Here is a 16,878-nt window from a genome sequence, read left to right as displayed (position 1 = left end):
GCCGGGATCGAACCCGTGCTGCAGAGACTGTGGACAGCTTCACCGCCTGTGCCACCAGGGAGTCCCTTTTCAGATAGTTTTAACAAACATATATATTGCTAAGCAATATGTTGTCTAGATTTGCATGTTTTTGAACCTTGTGTAAGTGGAATGTCATTTTGTAAGTTACAAGTTTCATGCAGCTCTGTTTTTGAGGTTCATCATGTTTTGTCCTGCCAAAATCCATGTATTTTTTTCTGCCATACATATATTATTCCATTATGTGACTGTGATAAATATACTATAATTAAACATTCTTGATAGACATTTACATGGTATCCCATCTTGTACTGTTGTGAAAAGTATTGTATCATTCTATGGGAGAACATGTGCAGAAGTTTTGTAGGTCTACTTCATACTGGTAGGATGATCATAGCAAAAAAAATAAGAAAGTATTGGGAAGGATGTGGTGAAGTTGGAACCCTTGTGCACTAGTGGGAGTGTAAAATACAGCAGCTGCCGTGGAAAACAGTATGGCGGTTCCTCAAAAAATTAAATGTAAAACTTTCATATGGTCCAGCCAGAATTGAAAGCAGGGATTAGAACAGATATTTGTGCTGCTGTTCACAGCAGCATCATTCACAAGATAGGGATTATTTTAGATGCTGGGGGTACAGCAGTGGCAAAACAGATAAAAATTCCCACTCTTTTGAGCAGCATTACTCATATGAACCAAAAAGTAGAAACAACCTAAATGTCCATCTCTGGATGAAAGGATGAGCAAAATGTGGTATATGCATGCAAGAGTATGTTCAGAATGAAATTCTCACACATGCTACAAATGAAGACATTATGCTCATTGAAGTAAGTCAAACACAAACGGACAAATATTGTAGATTCACCTAGTGTGAGGATCCTAGAATAGTCAAATGTGTGAAAATGGTAAGTAGAATGGTAGTTGCCAGGGGTTGAGGGAGGAAAAGAATAGGGAGTTCATGGATGCAGAGTTTCCATTTAGGATGATGAAGTGCTGGAAACGGATGGTGGTAATGTTTGGGCAGTAGTGTCAAAGTGCTTCGTGTCTTTGAAAAATAACCTTTAATAATATAAGACATTAAATGCTATGTTATGTATACTTTATCATAATAAAAATATATATAGCGAAAGAGAAAATCTTTTCTTGGGTAGATTTCTTTCACTGTGGTTAATAGCCATGCAGTACTAATGGTAGATATAATTTTATGAAATTTATTTTCAATTAAATATGAATTGTGTGCGTATGAGAGAGAGAGAGATGTTTGCATTGTGATGTCAAACATACTTTTAGCTGTTGTGGTTGAGGTTCTTAAACATTTAAGAAAGCTGTTGCAGAATAGTAATTCAAGATTTTTTCCCCAATAACTTGTAGTAAGAAATTAGTTTTCGAGTATGTATGGGGTGTACATGTAAATATGAAATAAGCGCTTGGGTGCACTCTGACACTTCCTGTTGTTTTTCGGTCACAACCCACTAAATTAAAAAAATATTTTTGTGATCCACACTTTGTAAATTTTTAGTCTAGGCTTGTTCCTGGGAATGAAATTATTGAGTGACAGGGTAAAAATGTAACTTTTCAAGATTTTGCTATATTTCAGTATATGTTCATTCTCAATAGAATGGGTATGATGGTGGTTTGTACCTCTTTGCTCAGGGGGCATTTGGAAATATGAGCGCAGTGATAGGTCACAATAACTGGGGAGTGCTTTTGGCAGTCACTGGGTGGGGTCCAGTATGATGAGTATCATAAAATATATAGGGCTGTTGGGTACAAGTAGTGATTATCCTGTCCAGAATGTCTTTAGTGTCCTTGTTGAAAAACATTGGGCCTGATTGTGATTTTTCCATCATTTTCCTTTTTGTGCAGTATGTATTGATGACACTATTACATGGCAGACTTGGGGTGTGGTAGAAAGAGGGATAGGGCTTTGAGTCTAGTATTTGAGTTTGCATCTTGCTACTTAACCAAATCTGTTATGTCCCTGAACAATTTATCTGCTCTCTCTATGCTTCAGTTTTTTGATCTGGAAAATAGAGATGATAATGCCTACTCTTATGGTTTTGCATTAAGAAATAAGATCATGATTATTACTACATTTTGTATTTGTACTCCCAGTATTATTTGTTCGGTCAAACCCATTTCTCAGGTAGAGAAGTATTTATTTTACTAAAACGTGGCCTGTATTTTTTGTAAAGTAAAAGGAGAAATCTTATATGATTATTTGGGTTAATAAGGCATAAAATATAAGGATTATGAAAATTTTGCATGAAAGTGTCTCATTCTAATTTGTCTTGTTCATTTTTTTCCCCCTCCTACTGTTAATGTAACAGTTCATTCAGATGCAGTGGAGCCTATGACACCAGCATCACAGACCCAGAAATCTCCAAACTCTGAGTGGTTGGTCAGGACCTGTGCCACAGAGAAAGCCACGGACCAGGCTGCAACTACATTTTTTAAAATGCCACAAGAAAAGAGCCCTGGATGCAGCTAAAGAGCAGTATTTTACTCAGGAGCTGTCTGGTTTTTGTGCAAATGTTAGACTTTGTATTATAGAGCCTTGCATATCTTTGACATTCCCAGTCCTTTCACCACCAGGGCTGACTCTTCTTCAGACAAAGGAGTAGAAAAATCGTATTGTGGAAATTCATAAAAAAAATAATCATTAAAAAAATTAGTAAAGTATTGGGGCAGCAATTAAAAACAAAGTCATCCTGTGCTATATTTGTTACATTACTATTGCTGTCTCAGTAGTTACATAGAGCTCCATTTATAGAGCTTTTGCTTTTTTGCAGGTATGTCTGTTCTTAAAAAACTAGTAGTTGCTTTTGCATACCTTTTGTGTAGAGCTTTTAATCACTTGAGGACGTTCCAAATTTGCAGACAATTCCAGACAAATATAAACTTCAAGTTAAGAACAGCATGAAATTGTGTTCTGTAGGAGGTAAGACTTGCCTTTGAGCCTGGTCTTAATTCACTGAGTGGCGTGCCAATAAGACAAGTCCACAAAGTTCTCAATCTGGAGCTTCAGAAGAGACACCAGCAGCACAGGCCTTAGGAATATCTTTCCTTTTTCTAGAAGGCCTAATGGGATCGCCAGCATCTACATTGTATTTTGCCTCATCTCCAAAGTTCATGTTCTACCAAAAGACAATATATAGACACACAAAATCGTGTAATGAAAAGATGGTTTTAAGTGTACAGCCAACTTCAAGTAGTCAGTGAATTGTTTCTTAATACTTCATGTTGCATTTAACCTCTATGTAATAAACGGGATTTTATTGTTAGTATTATAGGTCAGTAACCTGTAACAGACTTTCATACTCTATTATTGTAATGGCTGAGAGCTATCCCTTGAGGAAAAATGTCTTTTTGACATGCCATTATACTTGGCGTGTTTATGATGGCTTAGCTGCATGGAGAGTTAATATATACAGCCATGCCTGAAGTTAGATGCTACTTTGTCAAAATGAAGAATAAGTCACTGCCTAGAGCTGCTGGAGAGAAGCCACCCTTCTAAAAAAGTATTATCAAGACTGTCTGTCATTCAGAGGCCTGATTGACAGAAGGACTCTTTTTTGGTACTGTTGAGTGTTTTTTTCTTTAAAATACACTGAAGTTTTTTCTTTAAGTGCCCACTGCTCTAGTAATGTTCTCAAGGAACACCTACTCCTGCACCTGGATATTTTCTGTGCTTAAATAGATGCTGAGTGGGATAGACCCTTCCCCTGCAGCACAGTTACTTACCCCTTTTTCTCACACAAAATGTCATGATGGGCTGCTCTATCATTGTGTCCCCTTTGAAAATTAGAGTCCATAACTGTGATCGCTCCAGAATTTCCTTATCAGCAGAATGGGTGTGAATCTAGTTAGAAAGCAGGACTTGCAGCTCAGTTTACATAGCACTTTATGGAAGACTGTAAATTGTCAATTATTCTTAACAGAGAATGTGGTAGAGGGAGGAACAGGTAGAGATGTCAGGGGAGAAATGGGGCTGAAGCCAACCCAGCACCTCCAGGGACCATCCCTGCCTCTCATGAAGTAGTGAGTCTGCCTGCTCTGGGCTGCACCCATAGTAGAATAGAAACTGTAGTGTCTTAAATATAAAATGGTACCATTAAGTTTTAGTGATGAAGGTAGGTTTTGTTGTCACATGTCCTTTCTTACCTTAGTTCCATAGTGCCCTGAGGCACACATTTCTAACATAATTTGTTGGATTTAAGGGGAAATTTTTCACACTAAGCTCTGTGGCTCCCCAGTTGGTCCCGTGGTAGTGGCTTATTTGAAGACTTCTGCAGTTCAGGTAGCATCTTCTGACAAACTGCCTAGTAGTTTTCCTAGTAGTTACCTGTGATTAAAAATAATTTATAGCTATAATTTTATTTGGATTTTAAGCATCTCTGATGTAAAGGTAGGTGACTACTCCTAAGAACAGTCATGAAGCTTAGTGACTTGCCCAGAATCACATAATCAATACTATAATCCCAGATTTTCAGACTTTCTCTGCCCACATTTATAATCTGGTGTCTCCTGCTCCATGAGTCACTCTGAGACCCATCTAGTGTGCTGGGAATGTCAGTCATCTCTTGGGTGTGCTTTTCTACATATTTTGAATACTTCAATAAGGATCACCCAAAAATGCCATTTCTTACTGTTACTAAGTGGGGAAGAAAATTAATTGCCTAAGAGTCATTAAGCACATAATATATTTTCCAACACAGAGTTGTAAATTGTGCTCCTCATTTTAAGCCAGTTTGAGCTTGTATACAGAATTATTAACTGGCTTGTTTTGCTTGTTTTCTGTAGGACTCAATTCCAGAGAAATAACCTGAGAATTGAGTGTATTTTGAATCTTAGAATTTAAATTTCCTTTTTTATGGCACTGTATAATGTCATAAATTTAAAGACAATTACATTAGATTAAACAAAAGATACTTCGAAATCATGACTTTCTAATTTGTTGAAAAAACTCTGGTAACATATCTTCCTTTGAGGATGCTTGAGTTCATGTGTATTTGATTTGCTCAAAAATAATAACTGAAGCTGGATTCTTATTTCAGGGATCTGATTTATCCCAGTGGGCTGCACTATCAGCCTGTCTGTATCCTAATCTTTTGTATTTTCCACAGTGGGCAGAAGTCAAGACATCTAGTTGCATGAACTTCATTTATAAAAATTTAGTTTTGTTTATGGGTTTAAGGGAATTTGGGATTATTTTGCAGATGCACTATTTTAAAGGAAACAAAATCATTTGCATCCATTGCTTTTTAGTGGCACTTTTCCAAAGAGGAAATTAGTAGGTGTTTACATGGTGCCAAGTTTGGGGCAGGCAGGGTATGATCTTTGAATGGTCTGTGCTTGTTAAACAAGCAACCTTTACCTTGACTTCTTTAGAAATTTAATTCTGTTGAAAATTTCAGATTACATTGTTTTCCTAGGCTATGAAACAGGCTGTAAACAAGGTCACCTTGGCAACAGAACAACCAAAAACTGAACTACAGATTTTTAATGCTTATGGCATCCTTTGCTAAGTAAAACTTAAGACTTAGGGACAGGTCACTAAACTGTTAGTGAAAGTCAGGATTAATCTGACACATTTGCATTTTGGAATAGAACACAAGAGACACAGAATGGGAAGTTCTGATGCTGCAAAGTAAAGGGGCAGTTATCGCAGAAGTCACTTGAACAAGTTTCCAAGCCATGTGTGTAAGGAGCGGGCATTGTCATTGCTAAGGTTATGGGTTCTCCACTTTGGCTCCTGGTGATGCATGATTCACTTCAGGGCTGTTTTATTTTGGCTTCATTACTGAGGTTCTGAATCAGAACCTTGGGGAGAGGGCTGTTATGAATGTCCTAGATTAGAAGCTGGAAATCAGTTTACTCTGTGTCTGCTGAACCTTACCTGAGCTGGGATCAGAACAGAGTGACTTATTCTAACAGTTGTGAGTTCAGTTCAGTTGAGACATAGCTTTCAAGACACCTGTGGTTCCTGGGATGGTGGGAGGGGTAGTGGAAACAGTTTGGTCTTGCTGTCAGCTGCTTCCTTTGTTAATACTTGAACTGCTGGTTTTGCTTGTCAGTATTTCTTTATCTTCCACACCATTCTGGATAGTAGTAGATACTGGTGATGGCAGCAATCAGATGGGTTCCCACCCCATTAGAAAACTGGTACGTAGTATAAAATGTTGAAATTGGTGAGTTCCGCTATTAGCACTAAATGCAAATGGCCGAGATGCTTTCACCTATATTAAGGTCCGAAAACAGATAGGTGTTAGATGCCTAGAAACAGTACCATTATCAAAGAAGCAAGGAAAATGAGTGGATGGTAAGGTTTTTTAACAAACCCAGGACAACAAAACTATGGCCACGTGAAATTTTCCTGCCATTGCCAATAGACACGATAACTACTTGATAAAATTGCCAGGTTTAGGGATAAAAAATTTTCAAATAGTATTGAAGAATGAGGCAGATCTTAAAAATGTTCACCAAGGAAAGCAATGTTGGCAAGGTCCCGAAGTGAGAAGTCAAGGGTAAGAGAAGGGGAGATGGTCAGAGCAGGGGTGCTTGGGTCCCTGGGCCAACAGCCTCAGCACATTCTCGCTCCCACCAGACCTACTGAATCAGCATCTGAGGCTGAAGCCTGGCAGTGTTGTACTAGCCCTTTGGGGAACTCCGGTGCATGCTAATTATTAGAACCACTAGCTTTGACACAGTTAAAAAGAAATGTTTTAATATACTGGTTCCCCCTAAGCTCTGAGGTGCCCTTTATTTCCCTCCATAAGTATAGAGATGGCTTTGTGTATGGTTCTTTGTAGAAATTGTCAATGTCTTTATTTCCCACACTTTACCCCTCAAGTTCCTGAAAAGATCCCCCTGGAAATATTGAGAAAGGTTGATGTGGAGAAAAACACCATCAAGGCCATGTTTATTTAGATGGATGCAAATAACCTTTTAAAAGTGAATTAAAATATAACAGTGAATTTTCAGCCTGTAAGTGATAGTCATTTTTCACAATTGCCAGTAAAAACATTTGTGTAAGATAACCGCCATTAAAATGTAACGTGTTTGTTCGTTACATCTTTGTTTCATGGGAGGAAATTATCATGTATATTTTAGCAGCAGCATGATGAAGGCTTTAAGGTGTGGCTCACAAAAATGGAAAGAAATTTAAAGGAAAAAAACCATTCAGATACCTATCAATTGTGTAATAAATACCTGTCAAGTTACTGGTAATCTCTTGCTAGGACTCAGTCTCAATACTTCAGAGCATATAAAAACCAATTTTCAGTGATCCCCCTTAGTCATGCCTTACTTACTGTCTTTGTTTTGCATTTCAGCTAGTGATTCTGCAAGAGTTGGGGACCAATAGCAACAGCATGTTTTTTTGTTGTTGTCTGACTCATGAATTCAGCATTCAGAATGTGGTACTATGCTCTTAATGCTTTGAAGTAATCATCACAATTTTTTCTTTAAATTTTATTTGTATGCATTGAACTGGGCCCTAGCTTATTACTAAAGCCTACAAACCCAGATTCTCTCCACAGATGAGAGCCCCCTCACATATCCTCACACTTTCCTCACCTCTTTCTGGAAAGTACCTATCCTGCCCAGGACAAATCCCTTCCTGTGTGTCCCAGACCCTCTCCTTTGTTCACAGATGCCTTGCTCAGTGTAGCTATCGCTGCTCCTGGCATGCACAGCTTTGCCTTTAAACATGTCCCAAGACTCCCTCTTCAAACAAAAATACCTTTCCTCAGCCCTTTGAACCCCTTGGCTACCACCAAAGTACTGCCTTCACCTGCATGTTCTGTTGTTAGTCCCCTGAAGCAGTGGTTTTTTAACCCTGGCTACACATTAGAATCACCTGGGGAGCATATTTTTTAAAGTCCTGATTGTCTAGATGGGCCCACATGGACCACTTCCATCGGATGGCAAGGCGGGACAGGCTTCAGTCTGTTTCATGCCGTGTACAGCCAGGGCTGAGGACCAACCACCACTTCAAAGTGGCCACCTCTTATGCCACCATTAAAATAGTTCTGGGGAGCGTCACTGGTGTCTGCTGGTGGTCAAAGCTTAGTCCATAAGTTGATCTTTATGATTCAGTGCTCTGTAACCACTTCCTTGTTGGAATTCTACCTTTTCTAATCTTGCTCTTACACAATGGGTGCATTGGTTAGTAGGTCAGATCTCCTTTCCCTCCATTCCTTCAAAAACACACATCCTGGGCCTCCCTGGTGGCGCGAGGGGGTTAAGACACAACTTATGAAGCTATCTGCAGCCTCTGCAGCACGAGTTCGATCCCCGGCCAACCAGGGAGCTACTGAAATGGCACAGCAGACCTCTCCTGTCTCACACACTTCTCCCCTCAGCAGTGTATTTCAGTCAATCTGCCTGTTCTGTTCCCTACTCTGTCTCTGGTGAATCCTCTCACCCTCCCCATGCCTCTGGCCTGTACCCCAGTTCTTGTATGCATAAATAAGTAAATCTTAAAAAAAAAAATCCTATGAGTTCCATTGCCAGACTACTTCAGGGACAGCACTTTTTATAGCACAGACTTGGGTAAAGCCTTTACATTTATCAATGATTTTCGTATACTTCTACGAAAGCATCCTTGAGAATTATGTTAGTCCCATCCTCAAATGGATCTCCCACATTTACTAGTGGGGGCTTGAACTGTGGTGCCTCTTCTGCTTTCTCCTTTCCTAGGTCTTGGACTGGTTGGAGAGCTGGGGCCTCTTCTCCATATAAAGAGCCTACCCTATCTAGTGTGAAATTCAGCTTTTTACTTCTGCTGCTGGTAAGACTTTAGTTTGGGGTTAGGGGATGAGACTTCCTCACCACTTTCTGGCCTTAGGCACCATGTTGGATCTTTATCAGATGAATTTTTTTTTTAAATGACAAACACTATATATTTTTAAAGATTTATTTGTTTATACAAGCACTGGGTACAGATAGAAGCGTGGGAGGGTGAGAGAATTCACCAGAGCCAGAGTGGGGAGCAGAACAGGCAGACAGATGGAGGACACTGCTGAGGGGAGCAGTGGGCGCGGCAGGAGAGGTCTGCACGCCATGTAGGACCCTTGCCGGCAGCCAGGGATCGAACCGGTGCTGCAAAGACTGCGGGCAGCTTTGCAGCCCAGCGCTCAGCCGCTGCACCACTGGGGAGGCCCTATCAGATGAATTTTTGTTGGGATTTCAGGCACTAGACCTACTACCAATAAAGTGGAATTTCCCACTTGCCTACCCTCACTGCTTTTAAACTGGATGATGCAGGGGTTCCGCCATCACCAGAAGACCCCTTGTGTTCCTGGCTTCTTTAGAAAACTAGGATCTGAGTAATAGTCTTGTGTGTGTCTTAGCTGCAGGAAGCAAGAATGAGGTTATCTGGAATGTTTAGCTTCTGTTGGAGGATGGAGGAATACCTCAAAATAGGAAAGTAGTTCAGGTGCTGGTCAATAAGAACAAAGATCCACTAGAGCCATATCCCTAGTCACTAACTCAACAACATTTACTAAACACTCACTAAGCTGGTCTTCCTTAGGGACCTCTTAGGGAAGAAGGAAGGAGGGTATCCCAAAGCAGGATATTCTGGGTTCCTTAGATATCCTCTGACTGAAACCAGTTGAATCCTGTCTAGAGCCAATGATGATGATGAAGAAAAAGAAGAATTACTGAGTTACTAATGTGTGCCATTTTTAAACCACATTTCCTGTACTTCTCCACAACTAAGGTAGGTAATTTGATGTCTGTTTTTAAAGCAATGCAATATATTAATACTTACAGATTTACTTGCTCAGTCACATAGCTAATAAGTGTCAGCCAGGACTCAAACTCAAGTCTAGTTGATGCTAGAACTTTCATCCCCAACCAATACCCTATGCTGCCCCATTCATGATATGAACAAACTGTTGGTAGCCATGTATATTAAAAATAAACTGCCTGCCCCTGGGCCCAGGGCTGGCTATCTGGTGAAACCCTTTCAATCCATTTACCTGTTGCTCCCGGTGGGCTATTTATCAAAGCAAGTGTGAATGGGCTCATCTCTCTATCCTATATCCCTGAAAGAAGACAGCAGTTCTGTGACATCCTTGTGTAATGATCTAGTGTTTTTGAAAGTGGCTGGAGTAAAAGTCAGTAAAATCCTGCAGACCTTCAGGAGTCAAAAGGTATCATCCTTTGCATACCAAAGCAAAACTGATCTCTAAATCTGGAGAATTTTTGATTTGTTAATGGTAATACGAACTGTTCTAAACATCTTGCTAAAGAACTGCTAGCAAAATAGCTGCCTTTACAGTCTCCCTTAGTAAATATTCCTTCATTGAGAAAGTATGTAGAACACATTTTATGCTGAGTATTTTTGCTAGGAACTGAATATTCAGAATGGCAATTCCTGCTTTCATGAGGTTTGTGGTTTTCTAAAGAAAGCAAATATTACAGAGTAAGATGATAGATTGATTTTGAGATATGAATATCAGGATATTTGGGCAGCAAGGAGGAAGGCAGTAAACACTGAACCAAGTAATGTAGAATGAGTAAGAGTTACATGGAAGAAGAGGAGACCCTCTAAGAGCAAAGAACATGGTTTACTCAGGGCACTGCAAGGCTCTGCACGTATTTGGGTACGGCTGACACAAAGCAGGGGAAGTGGACAGTATGTGCACACTGGTTTGTTGATTTGGAGAACTGGTAATTTCTCTGCTGTACAGCTAGAGAAACCACGGCACCGGCCTGTTGTGTGAGCAAGGCTGGAACTGAAACAGGTTTTTATCTCCTCAATCACCTTCTCATAATTTTTCATTGTTTTCCCGGCTATTTTTACATTTCTTTTTACATATACACCTTAGTATCAACTTGTCTAACACCATAAATAAGTGTGTTAGTATTTTTACTGAGGTTGCATTACATTCACCAATTTAGGAAGAACTGACATCTTTAGAAGGTTGAGTCATAGTGTTCAGTAGTAGAGATGTATTCCACTTGTTCAAGCCTACTTCTCTGACTTTTCAGGAGTGTTTACGGTTTCTCTGTATAGACTTTGTGCATTTCTTATTTATTATGCCTTTCCTAAGTATTTAGTGTCTTTGTTGCTAGTAATAGGGTTTTCCCTGCCATTATGTCTTCTAATTGATTATTCTTATATATGAAGGCTATTGACTTATTGCTACCTTACTTAGTTATTTTGCTTTGAGGGTTAGATTTATCATTGATTCCTGAGGGTGAAAAAACATCTTTCTTCTTTTTTTGTGTGCGTAGAAGAACTGGGGTGTAGGCCAGAGTTACAGATTGGGAAAGGAGTGGGTGAGAGGATTCACCAGAGACAGAGTAGGGAGCAGAACAGGCGGATTGACTGAAATACACTGCTGAGGGGAGCAGCGGGCGAGTCAGGAGAGAGCTGCTGTGCCATGTGGGTTAGCTCCCTGGCTGGGGATGAACTCAGGCTGTAGTGGTGATGGCACTGAGACTTAACCCCTAAGCCCCCAAAAGGAGGCCCCTGAAAATATCTTTCTAAATGAAACAAACAGAAGAACTTAGAAGTTTAAAGTGAAGTGAAGTTCATATTTTGGTAGGCCAGTGAGATGAAAGTCCATTTCACCCTGAAGTAATCTTCTGAGACTTGGTCCCCTTGTGCCTCTTTTGTGATGATCGTGAAGGTGCAGGGAGTAAAGCAGGACCTACTGGAGGAAAGGAATTCAGTCCGAGCTCTCCCGCTAACGGGAGACCCTCCAAGCGCTGCACTCGCAGTGGAAGGTGAAGATGCAGTAAGCCCACCAAGCATGAGTAATGCAGGGAAGTGTGCCTTTCTGGACCCCCATCCTAAGTAGAGGAAAAGGTTTTTTTTTTTTAATCTAAACATGTTTCATAAGTTGTCCCTTCTAGAAGTTTCTCACCCAAATTTATTCTTCTTTTATGCTCTAAAATACCACAAATAGGAATTTAATTTACTCTGGGCCCTGGTGAGTAGTAACCCCAGATGGCCAGCAGAAGCAAGTACAAATTCCCTCTGGAGAAATGAAACTTCAATCTAAGTGTCAAAGAACTCCACAGGTAAGGATATGAAGAATACGGGTAATGCACAGTTAAAATTCCACAAGCCAAAGAGAGAAAGAAGAGGCCGTGTGTGAGTCATAAGCAGCAGCATAGAGACCAGGACTTCAGGTCACAGCTTACTGCAAGACTAGAAGCAAAGTGTTTTAAATATATTTCAAGAAATGAAAGCTTCAAAATGCCAGGCAACAAAAGCATATAATTTTGAAGTGCAGTGTTGAAAGTATACCACTCTAATTGTTCAAGAGGAGGGGAAGAATCTTATTAATTTGGGACTTTAGCTAGACATGTTAAAATAATTGTAATAACTGCTAAAAGAATAGAGGGAACATTGTGTTTAAACTAATATAAGGAAAAGGCAATGATTGAACAATAGACTAAAAAGGTGATAAGAACAAAAAGCATAAAATAAGATGGCAAAAGAATTCAAATAAATCAGTTGTGTCAGTGAACTAAACTTTTCAGTTGAATGTCCATAATCCTGCATTTTAAAAATCCAGCTATAACAGGTTACAACAGATTTGTGAACTCAGCCAAGCACAGTGGTGGCAGGGCCTAGCTGCTACAAAGAAGAAATGTTTTAGACAATACTCATGTGTATGGGCAAAAAATCTCGAGGACTGTATTTGTGACTAATTGTATAACAGGTTATTTTAGCTTCTGTTCTGTGGAAAGTGTAAAACATTCCAACAAAGGGTTTTTTTTTTTTTTTAATAGAGGCATGTTTTATTTATTTATTTTATTTGTTTGTTTGTTTTGTTTATACATGCACTGGGTACAGTCAGAAGCGCGGGAGGGTGAGAGAATTCACCAGAGCCAGAGCGGGGAGCAGAGCAGGCAGAAGGATGGAAGTACACTGCTGAGGGGAGCAACGGGCGGCAGGAGAGGTCTGCGCGCCATGTGGGACCCTCCTCAGGTGGCCGGGGAGCAGCCGGGGATAGAACCAGCGCCGCAGAGGCCGGGGGCAGCCTCGCATCCCAGTGCTCAACCGCTGCGCCACTGGGGAGGCCCTCCAACAAAGGGTTTTAATGTAGATTTTTTTTTGCACCCATGCTGTTGATTGCTAAATGTAATAGCCTGATCATGATGCTGAATAAATGTGTCTTCTTAAAAAATAAATAAATAAAAATAAAAATCCAGCTATATGCTATGTATTAGAGACACATCTAAAACTTAAACTCACAGGGGCCTCCCCGGTGGCGCAGCGGTTGAGCGCTGGGTTGCGAAGCTGCCCGCGGCCTCTGCGGCGCCGGTTCGTTCCCCGGCTGCTCCCCGGCCACCGGAGGAGGGTCCCACATGGCGCTCAGACCTCTCCTGCCGCCCGCTGCTCCCCTCAGCAGTGTACTTCGGTCCTTCTGCCTACTCTGCTCCCCGCTCTGGCTCTGGTGAATTCTCTCACCCTCCCGCGCTTCTGACTGTACCCAGTGCATGTATAAACAAAAAACAAACAAACAAGCAGACAAATAAATAAATGGAACATGCCTCTATTAAAAAAAAAAAAAAAACTTAAACTCACAGAAATATTGAAAGTAAAAGGATATATAAGGAGAAAAAAATACAAGGAACAAAGTAAGTTATGAAATAATAAATGTTGGCTCAATTACTAATGATTCAGTTTGCCAGGGAGATAAACTAATTCTCAGTGAAGCTTAATAATATTTCTTCAATATGCATAACCAAAAAGACAAAACTAAGTGTTAAAATATCCTCTTTCATTAATTGATAAGACAAAAAGTGTAGTGAATATAGAACATTAAACAACACACTGAATAAGCTTGGTGTAATGGACATGAATAAAATAACTGCATCCGACAATTTGAAGAATGACACATTATTTTCAAGCAGTTTGAACATTTACAGAAATTGACTCTAGTTTATAAAACAAACTGAAAAAAAAAATAAAGCAAACTGCAGTAAATTCCAAAGATTAGAGTCATACAGTCACAATGAAATTAATTTTAAAAGTCAATAACAAAATAATTCTCTAAAGCATTAGGAAACTTAATAAGATATCTAAAGCAATGAATCAATGAAAAAAATCCTAATAGCTGTTAGAAAATACTTAGAACTGAATTATATCAGATTCTATACATTAACATTCTTGGGATGCAGCTAAAATGGTAGTTAGAGAAAAATTATGGTCTCAAATGTTTAAAGAAAAGAAGAAGAAAAGATGAAATTTATGAATTAGGCATTCTACTTATATACAGTTATTAAAAGAAGAACAGAATAAACTCAGATAAGACACATGTAGTAATAGTGGTAAGATCAGAATTTATTGAAATAGAAAATAAACAGATAATTGAGATCAACAAAGTCAAAAATTAAGACAAAAGCAACTAACATCATTAAGAAAAAAATAGAGAAGGCACAAATAAATAATATTAGGAACAAAAAGAGGTATATAGATATAGATATAGCAGAAATTTAGACATTAAGTAGGTACTAGTAAGAACAACTTTAGCCAATAAATTTGAAAACCTAGTCAATGGACAGTGGACAAATTTCTAGAAAGAAATAATTTGCCAAAACTCAATAAGGAGGAAGTTTGATTAGTCCTGTAATGTAAAATAAATCTAATCAGTAGTTTAACATCTAGGATTGCCTATTCTTTGTAGAAAGATTTTATATGATCCACCCAAAATGATGGACATGTCTAGTTCTTTCTAGACACCTCATTTGTAAAGTTCATTTGAAAGAATAAATGAGCAAGACTAACCCAAGAAAGTCCTGAAAAGGAAGGGGCAGGGGGACCGAGATATTAAAACATAAAGCCTTTAAAACTGAAAGTGTGGTACAAGCACATGAATAGACAGACCAATGGCACACGATAGAAAATTTGGAAATAGGGGCCTCCCTGGTGGTGCAAGGGGGTAAGCACTGCACTATGAAGCAGTCTGCAGCCTCTGCAGCATGAGTTCGATCCCCGGCCGGCCAGGGAGCAACCCACATGGCGCAGCAGACCTCTCCTGACTCGCCCGCCCGCTGCTCCCCTCAGCAGTGTATTTCAGTCAGTCTGTCTGTTCTGTTCCCCACTCTGTCTCTGGTGAATCCTCTCACCCCCCCATATCTCTGGCTTGTACCCCAGCTGTTGTATGCATAAATAAATAAATCTTTAAAAAAAAGAAAATTTGGAAATAGCCCCAACTGTTTATGAAATTTCAGAATACAATAAGTTGGTATCTTAAGTAAGTGTAGTGGACGGTGGCAAAATATGGACTATAAAAATGGATGTTGTTGGGATAACTGAGTCACCAATGGAAAAGAGTTTGGACTTCCTCACATTATATGCCAGGGTAATTTTCAAATTGGTCTGAGGTTTAATTGTACAACATTAAACCATAAAATTACTGGAAAGAAAAAAAAAACATGAAATTGAGCAAACTGGTTTGTGAACTGAATCTGGCTTGGGGCCTACCATGGGAGCTGCTGGCAGCTAAGTAAGAATGTTTTATTCCACTTTTAAAGGGCTTAATAAAAAGAATAAATATGGTTTAGTAGTCCAAATACAAGAGATATATTTAACCATGCTAAAAAAAAATATGCACACACTTTTTCATGCAAAATACACTATAAGCAAAGTAAAAGATAAGTGGTGTCTGGAAAAGCTTATTTGCAATTTCTTTCACATATTAAGGGCTAATGGCCTTTATAAAGAACTTCCAAAAATAGAGTTGATCCCATAGGAAAATGGGGAAGGACTATGAGCAGACAATTCACAGGAAAAAATGCAGCTACCCCTTAAACATCTGAAAAGATAGACACTCAACTTCCTTTTTGATGTTACAACAACCTAGTGAGGTAGATATTCTTATCATCCCCATTTTACAGATAAACAAATAGTGAAAAAGAAGTATTCTTTGAACCCAAATACAGAATAAGCAACAGGTTTAGAATTTGAATCTAGTCAGGCTGGCTCCAGATAAAAGAGTACTTCACCATGGCAAAGGGAGGCTTATTTCAAGAGCAAAAGGATCATTTAATATTAAGATTGACTGGGTGTTTCCTTAATATTTTAGAATATATTTATCTAAGCCCAAAGCAACTGTTGTGGCTAATTGAGAATTAGAGAAGCAATTAAAGTCAGGAACAAGACAAAGATGTCCACTAGTCATCACTGAGGATAACTATTTAAAATTGTTCTGCAGCAAAGTAAATAATCCAGTCAAAAAATGGTAGGAAGAGCTGAAAAGGAACTTCTCCAAAGAGGAAATGCAAATGGCCAACAGGCATATGAAAAAGTGTTCAGTATCACTTGTAATCAGGGAAATGCAAATCAAAACTACAATGAGATACCCTCTTACACCAATGAGAATGGCACATATTTAAAAAAATAGCTACAACAAATGTTGGCGAGGATGTGGCGAAAAAGGAACTCTCCTGCATTGCTGATGGGAGTGCAAACTGGTCCAACCACTATGGAAAGCTGTGTGGAAATTCCTCAATCTGCTAAAGATGGTGCTTCCATATGATCCAGCAATTCCACTCCTAGGTATTTACCCAAAGGACACAGAATCACTAATTCAAAGGGCACCGGCACCCCTATATTTATAGCAGCATTATGTATAATAGCTAAGCTATGGAAACAATCCAGATACCCAAAAATAGATGACTGGATCAAGAAGATGTGGTACATATACACAATGGAATATTACTCAGCAATCAAAAAAGATAAACTCATGCAATTTGCAGCAACATGGATGGAGCTGGAAGGGATCAAGCCAGAAAGAAAAAGAAAAATACTGGATGGTCTCACTCATAGCAGGAATTTTGAAAACCTAAATAAGGGACCAGGAAAAAAACTAATTATAATAAAGTAA

General features: G+C 39.2%; 1 protein-coding gene across 2 annotated transcripts in view; it reads left to right on the top strand.

The window, feature by feature from the left end:
• The window catches only part of GPATCH2L (G-patch domain containing 2 like), a gene marked incomplete at its 3' end in the record, with an annotated part of 48,393 nt that extends 45,886 nt beyond the window's left edge, over positions 1-2,507 (top strand). For both annotated transcript variants that reach the window (XM_084241333.1, XM_084241334.1), the window contains exon 9: positions 2,347-2,507. In XM_084241333.1, the coding sequence (XP_084097459.1) occupies positions 2,347-2,507 (161 nt within the window). The remainder of the gene's footprint in view (positions 1-2,346) is intronic.
• Between the last annotated feature and the right edge of the window lie 14,371 nt (positions 2,508-16,878).

The sequence above is a fragment of the Talpa europaea genome (assembly GCF_964194135.1).
Source record: "Talpa europaea genome assembly, chromosome: 8".
NCBI lineage: Eukaryota > Metazoa > Chordata > Mammalia > Eulipotyphla > Talpidae > Talpa > Talpa europaea.
The sequence above is the reverse complement of the archived record's forward strand: the minus strand, read 5'-3'. Positions and strand labels throughout refer to the sequence as shown.